Source organism: Nicotiana sylvestris, chromosome 3, assembly GCF_000393655.2.
Source record: "Nicotiana sylvestris chromosome 3, ASM39365v2, whole genome shotgun sequence".
NCBI classification, from domain to species: Eukaryota; Viridiplantae; Streptophyta; class Magnoliopsida; order Solanales; family Solanaceae; genus Nicotiana; species Nicotiana sylvestris.
The window spans coordinates 217455507-217474706 of record NC_091059.1 but is presented as its reverse complement, the minus strand read 5'-3'; the positions used below and the strand labels follow the sequence as shown (position 1 = coordinate 217474706).

Below are 19200 nucleotides of genomic sequence, written 5' to 3'. Positions count from 1 at the left end.
TCTTGAGTCCAAATCCGTCTTTTCCTGTTCAGTTGAAGTTTGATCTTTTTTACCTTCAACTGTTTCCTGTAATTGCTACTTTTCTTTATTCTCGGTGCTCGTACTTGTTACAGCGTTGACACTTTGAGCCATCTGCTGATCCCCACGAATTTGGCAAATTCCCCATGGTGATGGGAATTTAATAACCTGATGTAGAGTTGATGGGACAACGTCCATATCGTGTATCCATGGTCTCCCCATGATCATATTGTAGGCCATTTCCATATCAACTACCTGAAATTTAGTTTCCTTCACAACACCCATAGCAAAAGTTGTTAGAAATACCTCACCTTTTGTTACTACACTTGAAATTGTCAAAGCCTGACAAGGTGTGCGCCTTGGGTATCATTTTGTCTTCAGCTTGCATCTCTCGTAGTACCCTTAATAATATAATGTTTACAGAACTCCCTGGATCAATCAAAACTCGTTTTACATTAGTATCATGTACAAGTAAAGATATTACCAGTGCGTCATTATATGGAGTTGTTACTCCTTCGGTATCTGCGTCATCAAATGAAATACTTTCATTTTCAAGGACCTGCCGCACTCGTTTCCCATGTGTAATTGTTACCTTAGAAACCTTGTTGGAGGTTGTATAGGTTACGTCGTGAATGTCCTCTCCCCTGCTTATGACATTCACTGTCCTTTTGGGTGAAGGAGGTTGTGGTGGCTCTTGTCTGTTTTTCATATAAGCTTGCTTTCCTTTCTCACTAAATAACTCAGTGAGGTACCCTTGCTTTAATAAATGATCCACTTCACTCTGCAGGAATCTGCATTCTAAAGTTTTGTGCCCGTGATCGTTTTGAAATTCGCACCAATGATCCGGATTGAATCTACTTGGATTTGACCGCATCTCTTTTGGCCACCGTACCTTATCTCCCATGCTTCTTAAAACAGCTACGATCTCGGAGGTAGAGACATTAAAATTATATCCACCGAATCGTGCCTTTAAACTCCTGTCATCATCTCGTGATTCTTGTCTGTTCCGATCATTCCTGAACTTTGAAGAAGAACCAGAATCCCGATTCCTTGATTTTTGATCATATTGCTGGCTATCTTGTTTCGACCGTGGGTCCTTTCCTGCGGGTCCCATATATGGATCGTACCTGTTTTTACCTGATCTTTTTTCGGTTTCTGACCTTCGAGTACCGCCCCTTTCTTCATGATGGAGCTTAGGTACGGTATCTTCTTCGATCCGCAGCTTCGTGCTATACCTGTTGTAAACATCATTCCATGTGGTTGCAGGAAATTCTCTAAGACTTTCTTTGAGCCGTCTCGTGGCTTCAGAACTTTTGTCATTTAAATTACTTGCAAAAGCTATAGCAGCCCAATTGTCAGGCACACGAGGTAGAGTCATTCTTTCACGCTGGAATCTATCAACGAAGTTTCTAAGCAACTCTGAATCCCCTTGTTTGATTTTGAAAATATCTTCCATCCTTTTTTCAACCTTTTGTGCTCCCGAATGTGCTTTAATAAAAGAATCTGCAAGCTCAGCAAAAGAATTAATAGAATTTTCAGATAAAAGAGAATACCAGGTTAATGCACCCTTGGTGAGAGTTTCTCCAAATTTCTTGACCAATACTAATTCAATTTCTTGTTTGGTCAAGTCGTTGCCTTTTACGCCGGTTGTAAATGCAGTCACGTGGTCACGTGGGTCTGTAGTACCATCATATTTCGGGATGTCAGGCATTTTGAACTTTTTCGGAATTGGAAGGGGAGCAGCACTAGGCTTCCATGGTTGTTGTGAGTATTTGTCCATGTCTACTCCTTTTATTACAGGTGGAACTCCAGGGATTTGTTCAATACGCTCATTTTGTTCCTTAAGCTGTTTCTGCAAGGTTAGTACTAAATTTTGCAAATACGAATTATTTAAATTACCTGGTCCCCCTTCTTGTGGTTCACTGGGGGTTGCTCCGTTTCCAGAATTATCAAGACCAGAACGGGGGTTCTCCAATGTATTATTATTAGGAGTTGGTGTAGGTGGCGCAGCAGGCAATCGACTAACAAGTGCCTGAAGAGCTTTGCCGACCTGTGCATCAATTAGCTTTTGCAAAGCTTCAGTTGTAACTCCTTCAAAATGTTCAGATTGCTCTTGTTGATCAGCACGTGATTCGGTAACAGGAGTGCCTTCACGAGATTGACGTGGTGAATTTAGAGGAGAGGGAACCACATTATCTTGATTTTGATGTATTTGATTCTCATGGTTTCCCAATGTGTTGTTACTATTGTTGTCGGCGTTGTTGTTTGACATGGTGACGCCTAATAGATAAGATGTAGTTTAAAAGGAAAGATTATCAGATTCCCGGTAACAGAACCAAGTTGTTTAACCAAAAATCTGAGTCTTTGGTCAAAGCTAAAAAGAAATTCGGGTTACTGATAATCAGGAGACAAAAATAAAATACTTTTGAGAACGATGGTAAAGAAGCAAATAGATGTATATTTCAATAAATTCTCAATAGTATTCCGTGTCCTTACAAATGATGATACTTCTTCCTTTTATAGATAATTCTAGGTAAAGGAATGAAGCCTCAGCTTTAATGATATAATCATGAGTAATAAATGATATTAAATAAGCCGTTATACAATCATTCCTATTAAATACCGACTTCATAACGTATCAAGTATTTAATAATGAATTTGGACTCCTTTCTGTCACCAGATCTTTGCTTTCAATGCCTTCTATCCGTTGGCTGTAGATAATTTAAATTGGTACGAGACTCGTATCTATACGTTGTCTCGTGCCTATTTAAATTCTTCTTCCCGTGGCTGTTTCCATCCGTGCCTCTTAGTCAATTGCTGCGCTTTGACCATTTAACTAATCCACGTGTCATGCCACATCATCTTTTAATATAAACTCAGTTTTTTCCCAATACAGAAATCATAATGGAGTTTTGAACAATCATGATTTCGACGATGTCATAAGACATTACCACCCGCTTTAGCGAAGAACGTTGGTGCTCGAAACTGAATTAAGGAGATTGAGGAACTTAAACACAATATTTCTCCATCTAACAGTTTACAGGTTTTCTCAATTCTATTGGAAAACAACAATAAGTATTGAAAAATAACACACCTGAGTGAAGATAAATCTGTAAATATAGCTACAAGTACTTAAAAGTGAACTCAATTAGATCCTCTTACACAGACAAACTCTGGCATGTCTTCAGTCATCATGAACTAAACAAGAAATCAATCCAAGATAACCCAAGATTGCTTGAGAAGTAAAGTAAAAACATGGAAGCAGAAAAGTAAGAAAATAAATAAAAAGGAGTTGCTGTAATTTCAGTTATCTTCCTTGAAAATCTTCTAAGAACATAGGAGAACCAACCACCACTCCAGAATCATCATTGATGTTAATTAGCTGATCTTCTTTATTGGCCTTCGGATTTGTCCCAGGTTGTTCTGAAGAACTTGGCTTTGAATTTTCGTTCTCATTTTCCACTGGAAGATCAGTCTGTGGTGATGCTCCTTCAAGTTGTAAAGCATACTCTAAGTTCCACAAAACATCTCCCATTGTAGGCCTGTCAACCCCATATTCTGCCAAACATTTCTCTGCAGCTTCCACGTATTTCCTTAACGCCTCGGGCCTAATGGTTCCTGCAAGATTAGGGTCTATGATCTTCTCAAGAGAACCCTTTCTGTGCTGCTGCATTGCCCACTCTGCTAAATTTACTTGTTCTCTTGGCAATGCTGGATCAAGTGCTGGCCTTGCACATAATACCTCAAATAGGACTACCCCAAATGAGTAAACATCAGATTTTTCTGTTAGTTGTTGTCTTCTGAAGTACTCAGGATCAAGGTAACCAAAACTACCCTTCACTGCTGTGCTAACGTGTGTTTGCTCCAGTGAAGGACCGGTTTTTGACAAGCCAAAATCAGCCATCTTTGCGACAAAGTTCTCATCCAGGAGGATGTTTGTGGTTTTTATATCGCGGTGTATTATTCCTTGAGTTGATCCAGTGTGAAGGTAATGTAGTCCTCGAGCAGCTCCTATGCAAATTTCGAGCCTTTGTCTCCATGATAGAGTTGGCAAAGTGGAACCATAAATGTGGTCGCGAAGAGGACCATTAGACATGTACTCATAGACAAGAATCATTTCTGATTGTTCGTCGCAATACCCAATGAGTGAAACAAGATGTCTATGCCTAAGCTTGGATAGCAACTCAATTTCAGTTCTGAATTCATTTATACCTTGTGAGGATGATGGATTTCCTCGTTTTATGGCGAGTTTTATTCCATCTTCCAATTCACCAAGGTAGACTTTTCCGAAGCCTCCAACACCAATGACTGCCTTTTCATCAAAGTTTTTTGTTGCAATCTTGATTTCATTGAAAGTGAAAAGGCGGCCAAAGTTGAGGCCAGAGGATATGATTGTTGAACAACTAGTCTTGCTCTTGCTTGACATGAAACTACAGTAACTGGCATTGAGAGGAAGCCAAGAGGAGAATGTCTTCTGCCTCTCCCAACCATTTTTTGGTTTCCTTCGCCACCTAACAATGCCCATTACAAGCAGTACTATTGCTGTAACCCCCATTGCCAATCCAAAAGCAGCAGCAATTCTCATACTGCGAGATTTTGGCACTAGGCCTGCATTCGTTCCACCAGATGAGAACAGCCCATCTAAACTTCCCTCCATGTTGCTTATCTTCATGACCTCTAACCCATTGAGGATGGCATTTGGGAGGCTAGACAGAACATCAGCCGCTGGCCCCACCTGCACGATGATTGAGCCGTTGGTTATGGCTGTGGCATTGAGCACAAAGTCTTTGTAATAAGGGGTGGCCAAATCTGAAGTGAGTGTTGAGAGGTCAAGACTAGAAACCCCCGCTATCTCATTAATATAGACATTGAAGTACAACTCATTTAGGCCTTGGCTCACAATATCACAGAAATGCATTCTGATCAAGTAAGAAAAACTCGGATCAACGTTCATCTCCCACGTTAGCATAAAATTCGAGTTTGCAACCCCAGCATCAGCCATCCTATCAGCCGTTGCATAAACCCAACGTGGAGCAATCAAAGGCGTTGCACCTCCATCCGGATATTTGATCGTCTCAGGAGGAACCGACACATTTTGAGCTCCTTGTGGAAATACCATGTACTGATCATCAGGCAACCATGTCCTCCACAATGTATCATTTTTAGGTGTGACAATTGATCCTCCAATATTTAGCCGATAACTTACTTCAAACGCGAACTGAGACAAGCCATTGAAATCACCAACAGGGGAAACTGCAGCAGCTGAATCAGGAATGAGATCATCTGGTGCTGAGACAAACTCAATAGCATTGATAAACGCAAAAGATTTCTTCTGAGGTGAAAATTTGAGGGTAAATTGAGATGAAGTAATATTAATAAGATACTCTTTGAACACTGTTTTACTAGTATCCTTCACTGAAAAATCATGTAGTAAAACAATACTATCACAAGAAACACTGAACATAGCACTTGTTAGACTGTAATTTGGATGTGAAAGAGGATAAAAATACAAACGCACCCAATGTCTGCCCGGTTGAAAAACAAGAAATCTATACATAGATTCACTTTCAAATATTCTTGCTGTTTGATACAACAAAGATTCAGATGAAAAAGAAACCTTTTCTTGTAAAGATTTAACAGAAGCTAAAATAGTCTGATCAGTAGACAAGTAAGAAGCAGATTGAGGATCAGACTTAAAAGTCCTTCCATCATCAAGCAATGTGGTATCAGGGGATCCACAATTGATCAGATAAGTATCAGCTGGTGTAAATTTTCCTTTAGAAGTTGAAGTGGCTATATTTGCAAAAAACAGTACAAGAAAAGCAAAAATGACAAAATAGTGTTTTCTTCCTCTCATCTTTTGTTGTATGAGAGCAAGATTCTTGATGTTAGAATTACTAGTAGAATTTTTGAATAGACATAAGGATAGCAAATAGTGTAAGAGTAGCACGTTTATGTTTGTAAAGGTCAAGAAGAATATTGTGAGTTTAATGAAATGGCTAAAAGAGAAAGAACATTAGTTGTTAACATGTTTGTATAGAACGTGCCTTCCTGTATTGTTGTTTGAAAATGTAGACTTTTTCTGAGAAGAATTAGTATTTGAGAGCTTTTTCTGTTAAGTCCTTAAATTTTAAAATGATTTGATTAACTAACAACAAACACAAAAGTCCAATAGCGCGTATCCAGCTGGGAATATAATGCTTAAAGAAAAGATTGTTAATTAGTTGACCTTAAAAGGGAAATGGCTACCATCAATAGCAGAATCAGATAATCTGCCTTAGGTTATGCCAAGTTGTGGGACCAAACACCCAAGATTTAGGAATTTTAATTTATCTTCATTAACGTCAGTTAAGTAAGTTGGGATTTTTTTTAAGTTGGGATTATGGTTCTCTTAGTGAAAATAGCACGGGCTAGCCAGTTTTCGGACGGATAATTGAAAAATAGTCACTATTTTGCTGCAACACGGAAAGTTTCAGCATAATATACTGGAGATTGGTGCACCTGTATATGAACTTCCAACATATTATGTTGGAACTCCAGCACACGGAAAGTTCCAACATAATATACTGGAGATTGGAGCACCCGTGTATAAATAATATGTTGGAACTCCCATATATTATGCTGGAAGTTCACATGTAAAAAATTCGAAATCCAGTATATTATGCTGGAATATTTTTCGGATTTTGAATAGTGTTTTCATTCTGATTTATCTTTACATGAAAAGTGACTAAATTTCGAATACTTTGAAAACTGTGACTATTTTTCAATTACCACTTACAAATCTGACTATTTTTGAATTTCTTACTTCTCTTATGGTTCTTAATTCATTAATCAACTCATTTTCTTGGGTGATTATATTCTATTAAACGATTATTGATCTAATCAAACAAAGTGATGAGAAAAAAGTAAGAGACTTGAAAGGTAATTGCTTTCTTGCACGCTAAAATTTATAGCTGGAATGAACATAGCAACAAGTCCATTTGCGAACACTTAATGGAATAAAATTACATTCATCCTTGTATGCCATGAAGAAAAATGACAACAACAACTATACCTCAATTTCAAGTAAATTAATGATCGAGTATATGAATTTCAAGTAAATTAATGATCGAGTATATGAATTTTTACTGTCTATATTATGCAGTGATAAGAGTTAAAACTATTGAAATCAAATAGGCCTTATATAAATGAACTTTAAACAATATCAATCATTTTTTCAATAAATAAAAAATATCAATCATATAGCATAAATAGTGGAATTAATTACATATCGACCAAAAAATTCATAGCCTTGTCCTTGTGCTTTCATGTAAAGGAGTCCTCGCCTTATCCGTTACAGATAAATTAAGCACAATAACAAATAATTAAAGCTACTCTCTCCGATCCAAAATAAGTGATTTTTTAGCTGTTTTCACACAAATTAAGAAATTCACCTTTTAACATTAATTAACAATGAAATTGACCATATTAACATTTACTATCTCTTCACATAAATACTCCTAACACATACTCCAACACTATTTACTCCAAGGGCAATGTAGGAAAAAACAATTAATTCTTTTTTGAATCTGGAAAAATCACTTATTTTGGACCACAAAAAAAGGCCAAGAAATCACTTATTTTGGACCGGAGGGAGTACTAATCAAGAAAACAGAAAAAGAAATACTAGGACACTATACTCGTTATAGCTCCTCAAGTAATTCAAGGGATATTAGTACCTAAGAAACATGACTTTTGACCATCTACATGTATATCTATAATCCCTCTTGTCATATATATATATATATATATATATATATATATATATTATATTATATGTTAAATCCTCTTTGCTTTCTTGATGAAAATTCTGCCTTCACTCCGCTACTTGCTACAAGCAACATAAGTACAGAGTAATCAGAATAAAGACAGAAAAATAGACAATGTAAAGTGTAAATATCTTATTGACGATCTTGAATAAGCTTCCAAAGGAGTGAAATTCAGAGACATTGATACAAGTAGCAGCAAGAGCTGAGCAAAGAGCAAAAAGTAAGTAGCACCAACTTTTACCACTACAACTATTAGAAAGAAACAACAAGATATGCATTTGAGAGGAGTAAGCACTATAATATGGATGGTATTGCTAGTCAACTGAATGGAGATTTATTCTTGAGATAATGAAGCTAAAATATTCATAGTCTAGTTTTACTGTATGTATCGCGGGAGAAACAACAAGATATGCATATGGGAGGAGTAAGCACTACAATATGGATAGTATTGCTAGTCAACTGAATGGAGATCCATTCTTGAGATAATGAAGCTAAAATATTCATCTTGAGAATATTATGATGCTCGTCGATCATGGAGGAATAAAAGCCTTGGAATTGGAAAGAAATGTTCTAATAAAGAAAGTGATCGATTTAGAGTACTCAGTTGTGTTTGATGCTAAATTTCGAAAGAAGATGTGGATTTTCATGTGTGAGATATTGGAATGTCTTGTTATGTTCTTTGGATTAGTGCGAAATGATATGTAATGTTAGTGTTATTGTAGCTTAATTGTTGTCTTTTATTATGTAATGAAGCTTTATGTTTTTATACAAGGATTTAATAAAGTCATTATCGTTCATTTGTTGTGTCTATGACTGAGTTTATTTGCTATGATAATTAGTTAGGTGTTATCAAATAGGTGTCTAAGTAAACTGATATGGAGCTATGAAGTGTTTGAGAAATGACTATTATAACTGACTTATATATGCCCCTATACAATTCGAACTACGTCTAACTTGCCCTCACATATATTCCACGTGACTTTATGAGTCTTCCGTTAGTGATGGAGGGCATATATGAGCCCATTTGTTGACGGCAAGGGCAGAATAGAGACCAACTTTTAACGGAGGGCTAGCCTGTCCTATTTCATATAGTAAAAGGGCATTTTAGGCCCTTTTCCACTATTGGAAATGAGGATAAAAAAATGTTGAAATCAAATAAGCCTATATATATGAGCTTTACACAACAATCAATCATATATTACAAAATAATTGAATTAATTACATATCGACCAAAAATTCATTGCAGCCGGCAGCCTTGTCCTCCTGCTTTCATGTAAAGAAACTATTACATGTTCACCAAATATTATTGCAGTCTGCATCCTTGTTCTTCTGCTTTCATGTATAGGAGTCCTCGCCTTATCCTCTGCAGAATAAATTAAGCACAATCAACAATTAATTAAAGCGACTAATCAAGAAAGAATCAGAGAGAAAAAGATATAGAACATTCCTCGAGTAATTCTGGGGTTATTAGTGCCTATGAAACATGGCTTTTGACAGAGGCGGGCATTGGCAGATCTACATTGAAGGATGCAGTGCACGTGAACCCATCCTTCTTGCAAATAATGTCAATTTCCTGTATGATTTCCTGAAAGTTTTGCTATATAGAGCAGTTGGCACCCATGCTCAAAGTTTGGTGCTTGGTGCCGTGGTTCGAGACCTATGTTGCGCGGACTCTCCAAAATGCTGCCACACCCGTATCGGATCCTCCAAAAATGTACTACGTTTAGGATCCGACACGCACCCGGCCACATTTTAGGAGAGTCCGAGCAACAAAGTTCGAGACACCAAATTTAGTCGGCATTCCGTTATATTTTTTTTCTATTTCTTTCTTTTGACTTCCTTTTATTTCTCTTCTTTATTGCATCCGGCCTGATAATTCTCCGAGACTTCATGGTATACAAAAAATTAAGGATTCGGAGATTAGCTATTGATTACTTCAAATTGAGATTTGTCTCTACTTTGAACCAATATGTATTTGTTTCATTAGAAATACTTTATGTGACTATAAGATCTAAGTTACGTGATGAAATATAATTTTACATGATGAGATTGTCCCAATCAATTTATTTAACTTTATATCCAATTTCTTTAATACGATATATAATTTTCTATTTATGGTAAGCAATTCACATAAACAGAATTAATCATGAGCTCTCAAACTTTTTGATATTTTCGTGCTAAAATTTGCCCAAATTTCAGATTTTACGGCATTAAATTATCATTACTATTTTACGTTCCTCTTTTGTTTTGAATATTGAAGGTAAGAACTAAAAAGATGTAAGATAATATTATTCAATAATTATACAGATTATAACTGATAAAACTAATGAACTAAAACACAAATTTAGACTTAAAAGAGTATAATTTATCGCTTTGGTTAATGTGCAAAATTAATAATAAGTCATAAATTACTAAAGTTTTTCACATCACTCGACATTATGACAAGCATCAATTTTACGTTAAAATCGGTGGTGAACCCATGGTATTAAAATCGTGGATCCCCCTCTTGAGGCGGATTCAAGATTTCAAATATTTGTTAAAAGTTTGTGAATTTTCACATAAAAATCATTACTCCCCGTCGAAAATACTGGGTTAAGAAGAACTCAATGTCGAACACTAGATCCACCCTTGGCTTTTGACTGTATCTACATTCTACATGTACGTTTCTAAACCTTCTTGTCCTATGTTAGAATAAGTAAGGCAATTCCCTTTAGTTGCTCAACTACCCTTTAGCCTAGTGCCCATGACGTGCTACAAGAAACCTCCATTGTGTGACGAGACCTTATTTTTGAAGAAATGAGTTCAAGAAAAAGATAATTTAAATGAAGTGGTAAAGAACAAATACCTCATGTGTATCTCTTATCTGAAGCAGGTCTAATTTCTCTGTTGGTCTATGACTGGTCAAAGTTGTAAGCTGCATTCATTCATGCGCCAAAACATAAATTACTAATTCATGTCTACTACTTGTTTTTAACTTGAATAAGGATTTAAGTGTTACCCAAAAACTTAAGCGCTCAGGATCCTGTGGTGATGGCATCAATCCTTCCGCTTTGAAGAGTTCTGCACGTCTACGATCTGCAGGCAAAGTGTAGGTCATGATTTTTATACCGAAAGGATATTAACCAAAAGAATATTTAAGCTGTACTAAACTAGACAAAGCAGAAACACTAAGGTCAGCTCTCTGCCTGAAGCCATCCAATATATTACTAGATTGACAGGGACGACAAGTTTTCCAGGTCGTGTTCACCGATTGGGATTGATAAAACTAACTTTTTTTTAATTATTTAAAAGGTTTCATTGATATCACACCAATAAGGTGGTAGCATGCATTTGAAGGATCAAAAGACATGGAATCTCATCCTACAAGTGGTACTTCTACTTTCGAACCTATCTACGAAAGTGGTACTTCCACTTTCAAAACCTATCTACGAAAGTGTTGTAGCTTATGCATTGGAGGATCAAAAGACATAAAATCCCATCCTACAAATGGATCTATTACAATCATTTAACACAAAGGAGCAAGAAAGGGAAAACTCTATTAATGACTTTACCTCCTGCTACTTCTTGTGCGTTCCTCAACCACCGTTGAGCAAATGCTGCCGCCTTATTTGCCATCTCCAGTAACTATCAGCAATTGACAAATTACAATTGAACATTTATAAACTAAGACACTTGAGCGACAAGCTAGAGTTTGAAAAGCATTAAGCGCTTGGCAGTGAATTAGATCCGCGTGCAGCAAGGCACAAAACACATGCAGTATACAAATACAAGTACACACACAAATGCGCACACAGCACACAGTATACACAAGTAAGCACATAAAAGAGTTGAAAAGCATAATCTACATGGTCAATAAGAGAAAGGAAAAATTATCTCATATGAAGTATAAGGCTGTCAGTAATCTAGTTGAATTTTAGAGGAATCCCAAAGAAACATTTTGCCCAAAAATCCTCAAACAGAAAGCACAAGAAGCAAGTATCTTTCTTTTAGGAGGTAAATAAGAAAAGATTAATATGCCACAAAAATCGGGATTGCACATAAAATGGATCAACAAATCTCTCTCAGAGGAATTGCAGTACAACTTACTTCATGCCTCTCTCTTGTTCCTTCGGCTGGGCATATATCATGTATCCATTCAACCTCAGCAACACGATACCTTCATAATAATGGCCGGGGAAAAAAAAAAAAAAAAAAGCAAGCTTAAGGAAGCATAAAATAGCAGAAAAATAGAAAAATAATCGCATAGGTGCCTAATATTTTGGGATGGCATTGGATCCAACCTCCTGACTCACTGCAAAGCAACAAAAGGACCAATCCAGAGGTTTCTTACATCCCCTCCTTTGAAAAACTTCACGGCTTGGCTTCTTTTATAAGAAAGTTATTAGAAGATTTACTTTTGAAAAATAAATTTAGAAAAAACAATTTATTCAAAACGTTTGTACAAAAAAGGAAAGTCCAAACAAGAGGAAACTAATTCCTTCAAGTTCCCTACACTTTTGCCAGGACTTATTATGGAGAAAACTTTTTTCTTGTGAACCTTTTGAACTGCTTTTCCTACAAACCTGCTTATAAACGCACAGAAAAAGTCAGAAGTTACTTTTCTGTAATTCCTTTTACTTTGGCAACCAAATGGTACCTGAATCTACGTTTCTGTGCCCTTCTTACTTCTTTTTAAACTTAATTACCTATTTCCATCTCTACCAATAAAGAATTGGTAATTGAACTAACCCGTCTTGATCCCAATATCGTACAATGCGGCATCTACGTCGACTTTCAACCTGCATAAATTTGTGATAAATCAGACACAAGTTGAAAGAACTTTGAAGATTTGTAAGAGGAAAGAAAAGATTCAGCAGAATTCCGGCTTTCTTATGGTGGGACATATAGACATGACACCACCTCTGGATTGAAATAACAGCTTTTTGAATTCATCCTTAAGAGAGAAACAACCAAAACTCGGATTCATTTGGCAAAGAAATAGAATTCTCAACTTGCTGAAGGGAAAGTTGGTCAAAGTGTTCAAGAAGAACATTTTCACTTGCTTAGGGGCACAAAAGTAGCTATAGTGTTCACTTTGACACAAACGCTCAGGTGCACCGAGGATATTGTACATGGATGCAAAAGTACACATGCTTTTTTGTGTGGTGAAGAACCTTGACTATTTCACACTTAAAAGTCCTCATATAGCAGTTTGCACCCATATATTAATGAACTCGTAAATATTAATGAACTCGTAAGTAGTAAATAAGCGATGCTAATAGAAAGGCTCATGGTACAAAAAGAAAAAGTAGATAATGGGATGAGACAGAGAGCTGATATTCACCTCCAGATAGAAACGCCCGTCTGGAAGTGGCTCACATCTACACGAAGAGATGCAGGTTATCAATTTCTATAAAACAAGAATAAAAGGATGGAATCTTTAGAAGAATAACCGTAAAAGATATCCCCAAAATCTGAACTGCTCGCAAAACACCTACTCTATAATCTCCACTTCACAAGCATAATCAGCTATCGAACCCGTCGTAGGATCAACAACAGCCTGCATGATTAACGGTGAAGCCTCAGCCAAAAGTGAAGACTGCAAAACCAATAATAACAACTGAGGAGAAAATCAAAGGAAACTACCATTCCCATTCGACGATTTCCTTCCATTATCCTCCTAACCTGTTTCAACAAAACAATTTGTGAACTTTTGAAAGAAGAACGAAATAGGATCCATTGCTGTTGAATAAAATAGGGAGGCTATCTCTTGCAAAAGTAAGCAGGCCTCACAGATTGAGCAGTTCTCATTGTTTTTTTTTTTTTTTTTTTTTTTTTTTGGGGGGGGGGGGGGGGAGGGGGAGCAAAATAGGATAACCCAACTTTTTATAATAATTAGAACTTCTACTATTGGTGACAAGTTTCAATCGTCCGCACATTTTTTACCTCATCTTATTGTTATGTCAAAGTAGCACGAAAGTAAATTTTCGTTCAAACATTTTTCTTCTTAATCTATATATCTAGTAAACTAAGACACAATGATTGGGGCCATAGGTAATTGAATTTTTTTTTTTTTTTGAGAAGAAAAGATATAGAAATACAATAATGATGATTCACCTAGGTTGTGACAACCATGCGAAAGAGGCAAAACTGCATTCTACACTAATACTCAAGAATATAATAGTTAAGTAGCACTCACCATAAGTCTGTAACGAGGTTCAAAAATGTTAAGTGCAAGCTTCTCGCATGGTAGAATAACGTCCATGACAAAAAGAGGCAGCAAGTCAACACCAAGGTTTATCAGACTGTCATTCTCAGCCTTCCTTTCAGCATATTCCTCAGGAAAATTCTTTTCTATTATGTTATTCAATGTTACACTGAAAAAGTGCAAAATAAGAATGAGGCAGTAGCCACACAAGACAAAATATAGATAAGGTAATCTCAGTCACATGGCAAAATGTGTTCAATTAACTCATTAATATTAGTGAGAACAGTCATCAAGGAGTGTAAAGGTACAAACACGATATTTTATTCCTTTTGCAGGAAGACTTTTGGTCCAGACAATCAATCTCTTTTATAGCATTAAAAGAGAGGAAGCAACGAAGCATGTGACTGAATGACCAGTAGGATCAATTACTATCATAAAAAGAAAAACAAAAATAGAGAGGCTGTAGTCTCAGCAGTAAAGTGTAAAACAAGTACAGAGGATGTACCATAAGCAACTAACCTGATTGCACATGTTCTGGGACTAATGAAAAGAACTGTTCGGCACAATGGGCATCTGTTATCTAGAAAAAAGTTAATCCAAAGGGCAAAACAAGAGTAAGAAGAAGAGAATACGGTGGTCGTAATTCAATATATTCAAAGAAGCTGGGGTAGATAGGTAGGCAAATAAAACTTACATCGGTCCATTGATTGGAAGAGGCATGCACGGCAAAAAGAATGTCCACAAGGAGTTGTTATAGGTTCATATAATAGCTTTAAGCACAGGGTACAGTCAAAATCATCACTGCGTTCTGGTCTCCCATGGCTTCTCATTCCAAGTGTAGCTGTGATCGATTTCTCCAAATTTAGAAGGGGATTGCTACATCGCAGAAGAAACAGCAATTAAGAACTCGCCACATAATCAAACTTTACCACAATGCTTCTGGGTAACAGAAACTAATATGAGAAAGCATGCTGTAGTTATGCTTATTACCATAATTTGCTTTACCTTAGGGGATTCACCTGAAGGCCTGAACGGATTACATCTTGGGCTAGCTCATTTTTTTCTAACTGGCAATTCAAGAAATTTGAGAAGAGTGTCAAAAAGATTATCAGCCAACCAAATATTTAACAAGAGATTGGAACTATGGGAATCTCCTTCATTCAAACAATTACAACAAACAAGTTCACCAGAAAAGTAATAAGCATTTGATGAGATAACAATTGAAGCATATGCCGCTCTCATGATAGAACAATGAATATTACGTGGTCCTAATACACTAGGACAAACCCAAATTAGTTATTTCCCCCACCACAAAGTATAAAGAGTTCAGGAAACAACAAAATAAGAAAATAGAAAATTAGGCTATGTTCCAAATGCCACCCATGTTGAAACCATGTGCTTTCAAGTTAATGATGCATGACATACAACGTCCTTACCAAAATGAGTGAGTTTGCCTTCAGAATATATGAGTTTACTGAATTGTTCTGCAGATGCATCACCTTCTCAGCATCCTTTAACGCAAGCTGACATTGAAGTAAAACAATTTAAATTTGCTGCAAAACCTCGTACTAAGAAGGTTGAAATCATAGACTATATCAAAAAACAGACATACCCCAGCAAGCGTTGTAGGATCCAACCCACTCAATGGCCTGTATTCTGAATCTGATGCAGTTCTACTTTTCAGAAATTGGCTAAACCTGGACGAAATTCAGTTATAAAAAAAAACTAAGTTCAGCTACTTGGGAACTGGCAAGTAGTCAAATAGAGAACACAGAGTACAGATGGCAAAGTCAACAGAGACGAATCAAAATGGAAGTTAAACATTCAATATGCATCAGAAATACCAGGCATAAATTAAACTTTACCTGAGGTATGAAGCGCATCTGTTGCTAAGAATGATAGGATCATTTGGCCTAGTGTTGTTAGCTCTTGTGTAAGAATTGATAGCCTGACCAAGGAAATAAACTTATTGAGAACACAAGAAAATAAACGCAACTATGCAAGAACACAAGCCCTTTATATCATGATCAAATAACACATTATACCCTGAAAATCATTCTTGTGAAGGAGCTAGTTTTTGAGGTAAACATTAAAGAAAAATGTTGATCACTATACTAGGCACTGGTATGTTATCAAAACAACATCAAGAACATTACTTCAAACCAGAGCCCCTCAACCACCTTGAATTACCTGTGTCATGTAGTTATAGAAGGATATTGGACCACACACACTAAATTCAAATCCCTAAGTCTCAAGAATTTCTCCAAATCTTTAGATTATCGAACTGCCCAAGAAATTTCACCTCCTCAAGAAACATAACAATAACAACAACAAACCCAGTAGTTTCCCACAAGTGGGGTCTAGGAAGGTTAAGATGTATGCAGCCTTACTCCTACCCCTGGAACGACAGAGAGGTTGTTTCCGATAGACCCTCTGCTAGATAACAACTGAAAAAGAAAAGGTAATTGCAGCAGGTAGGAATAACAACAAGATAAAAAAAAGAGCTAGCTCATTCTTCATAAACCATGAGAAAGTGAGTTCATAAACACTTCGGCTTACATCTTATGCATCTTTCTAATGCCTAAGATAAACTTTTGATTTGCTAACAAAATAAATATTTTGAGTTACAGAATACAGAAAGGTATCACACCTCATAAAAAGAAGATGAAAAATGAAAGGACAAGGGTGTGTTTTGCTATGGAGAAAAATAATTTCCATGATGAACCATTTTCTAGCGTTCAGTTACCAAACAATATTTTCACAAAATTATGGACGGGAGTCGGTTTCCTTTCCAAGTATCACACAGTCATACTCCATATCACTTGCTTCAACCAACATCTAAACACTGTTTCGATCGTTAATGCTAAAAATATCACCAAAATACTGTTCTCATGCCCTATCATCCACCTTGTATGCTTAACATATGCCACCTACTTATACCCAACCAAATGGTAGAATTGGTTCAAAAGATGAATTTCCAAGGTGAATACATTTTTCACGGGAAACATGTTCCTCCGTATCAAACCGCCCTTGTGGGGGTATGATACAAAAAGCAGAAACTTCCTCTAGCAATGAGAAGATACAGGCAAGATTCATGAGATCAGTACTAACATTGGCAAGATTACTAGAGATGAATATAATGGTTTCAAATATATGTGATCAATCAATTCCATTTAAAGTTACCCCCTGGAAACAAGTCATGTTCTTGGGATTCACCAATTGCAATATTTCTGAAAAGCGATCAAATCGAAGGCAGTTAAATTGCACGTTAACTTTTTTTTATTTATTGGTTCCAAATCTTCAGTTCTCAATTCTTTAATAGACAACGTTACTGAGTAACACAGGTACATCGACTAAAGAAAAATATTTATCAAGAAAATGAAAATTTACCTCGTCCCATCTATTCTCACGATATGCTTCGTTGCCCGTTTTTACAACATCGTATAGTTGACTATACCTGTCCCACGACATAGATGGCTCTCCTTCATTCGCCTACATTCATCAGAAAATTCCAGAACAAGTATCAGAATCTAAGTGACTCCACTAAAAGAAATAAAGCCCAAGAACGGTGGACTTGTAATTGGGATTGAGAGAGGAAAAAAAAAACTGACCCATGGATAATCTTGAACATCATCAAGCCCCTCTAAACAAAACCCAGAAGAAGAAACAGAAGCAGAAGCGTCGCCGGACATTGTAGGCGAGAAAATGAGGAGAGCTGTAAAAGAAGAAGTACTACTATTGAACTGAAGAAACTTATTTGCAGGTGAAGAAGGGTATAAAAGCGAATTGTAGTAGTTGTATCGTGTTCTCCCAAGAATCCTTCATTACATACATGGACTGTATTCGTTTACGTGGTCCTTCACTCTCTCTATCCTCTTCTTGATCTTCTCTCTCTCTACAAACTTTTTCAATCTGGCGTTATTGAGAGAGCTTTCGTTCTCAAGAATAAAGGACCCCCAATTTTTTTTCACTTGGGGAAAAAAGCATTCAGGGGTAAAGTCTTCCCTTCATATTTATAGGCCACAAATTGCACCATTCGCTGAAAAAGACAATGAAAGTACTCTTAGGGGTTATGGGGTACAAGAAAGTACAAGGCTCGTATAAAAATTTAATAACACCTTAATACTCTGTTTGATTAGTAAATTTTAATATCGAAATAACTTATACTTTATAGAAGGTGAGTAATTAGCATTGGTATAATTTATACATTTTTCTTAGAAATTATGCAATTGCCATTCTTAACACAACATACCAAACAATAAATAAACAACAATCCAAGCATAACTAATCCCAACATAACTTATCTCAATATACCTTATACCGGCATAACTTATACCGGTATAAATCGTATTCCAACCAAACGACTCTTATGTGATACTTAGAGCCCGTTTGGACATAAGGAATTTTTTCATTTTTTTTCCAAAAGATTTTCACTTTTTTCCGAAATCAGCGTTTGTTCATAAAATTTTCAATTTTCACTTAAAGATGCATTTTGAAATTTTTCGAAAATTTTAAAAACTTCAAAAAGCTATTTTTCAAAAAATTTACTCAGATCACTCACAAAACTTCAAAAACAACCCAAAATTATATTCATATCCAAACACAACTCTCATTTTCACTTGAAATTTCTTTTCACTTTTTTTTTGAATTTTACAATTCTTATGTCCAAACGCCCACTTAGTATTTTATTAGCAATTGTTTAAAAAGGATAATATATTTTTTTTTCTCATAGTAAAATTTATTTTATAACTATACAAATATTATTGCACATTGTGATTGCAAATTTCAAAAGTCTTTCTTACCTTTTAAAATTACGTTCCATATCAACCTGCTTTACATAAATTAAAATAGAAGGAGTAAGTAGTTTAATTTTAATCGTCATTTTAAATGTAATATTTTAATTCTCTTTAAATATTTAACAGTGTAAAACACGTTTTTGATTTTTAAAATTCATAAAATAATTTACTTACCTGATTAATGATAATATAATGTTAAAATATGTAAGAGGGAGTAATCATCAGCAGGTGATTGATATATGACAGGAGCATGATGTAAATAATAGAGAACTGTTTCATATTTGTGTATTTTGCTTTTTGTTTTTTCTCTTGGAAGCATCAACCAAACTTGCCATCCTATTACTATTACTAGTATATTTCATTTACCTTTTGAACGCGATAAAGAATATCG

General features: G+C 36.0%; 1 protein-coding gene across 1 annotated transcript; it reads right to left on the bottom strand.

The window, feature by feature from the left end:
- Window positions 1-3264: 3264 nt before the first annotated feature.
- Window positions 3265-17830, bottom strand: LOC104211655 (probable receptor-like protein kinase At5g61350). The gene is made up of 19 exons (XM_070170588.1): window positions 17625-17830; window positions 17404-17505; window positions 15879-15961; window positions 15626-15710; window positions 15450-15536; window positions 15019-15080; window positions 14708-14889; window positions 14533-14593; window positions 14005-14182; window positions 13452-13490; window positions 13304-13365; window positions 13150-13186; window positions 12555-12604; window positions 11913-11982; window positions 11378-11450; window positions 10825-10901; window positions 10672-10740; window positions 9137-9189; window positions 3265-6017 (listed from the first exon to the last, which is right to left on the bottom strand). Exons 1-19 carry the CDS (start codon window positions 17703-17705, stop codon window positions 3326-3328), a joined length of 4143 nt encoding a protein of 1380 aa, XP_070026689.1. The 5' UTR covers window positions 17706-17830; the 3' UTR covers window positions 3265-3325.
- Between the last annotated feature and the right edge of the window lie 1370 nt (window positions 17831-19200).

Bases quoted from the DNA above. Each gene is read 5' to 3' on its own strand.
- LOC104211655 (XM_070170588.1), bottom strand. From the start codon at position 17,705: ATGTCCGGCGACGCTTCTGCTTCTGTTTCTTCTTCTGGGTTTTGTTTA. The intron at 14,594-14,707 runs GTAAGTTTTATT...ACTTTTTTCTAG, and splicing joins CTTCCAATCAATGGACCGAT to ATAACAGATGCCCATTGTGC. The intron at 6,018-9,136 runs GCAATAATATTT...TTTCTCTTTTAG, and splicing joins GAAGAACAAGGATGCAGACT to CCATTTCATTAAACTCACAA.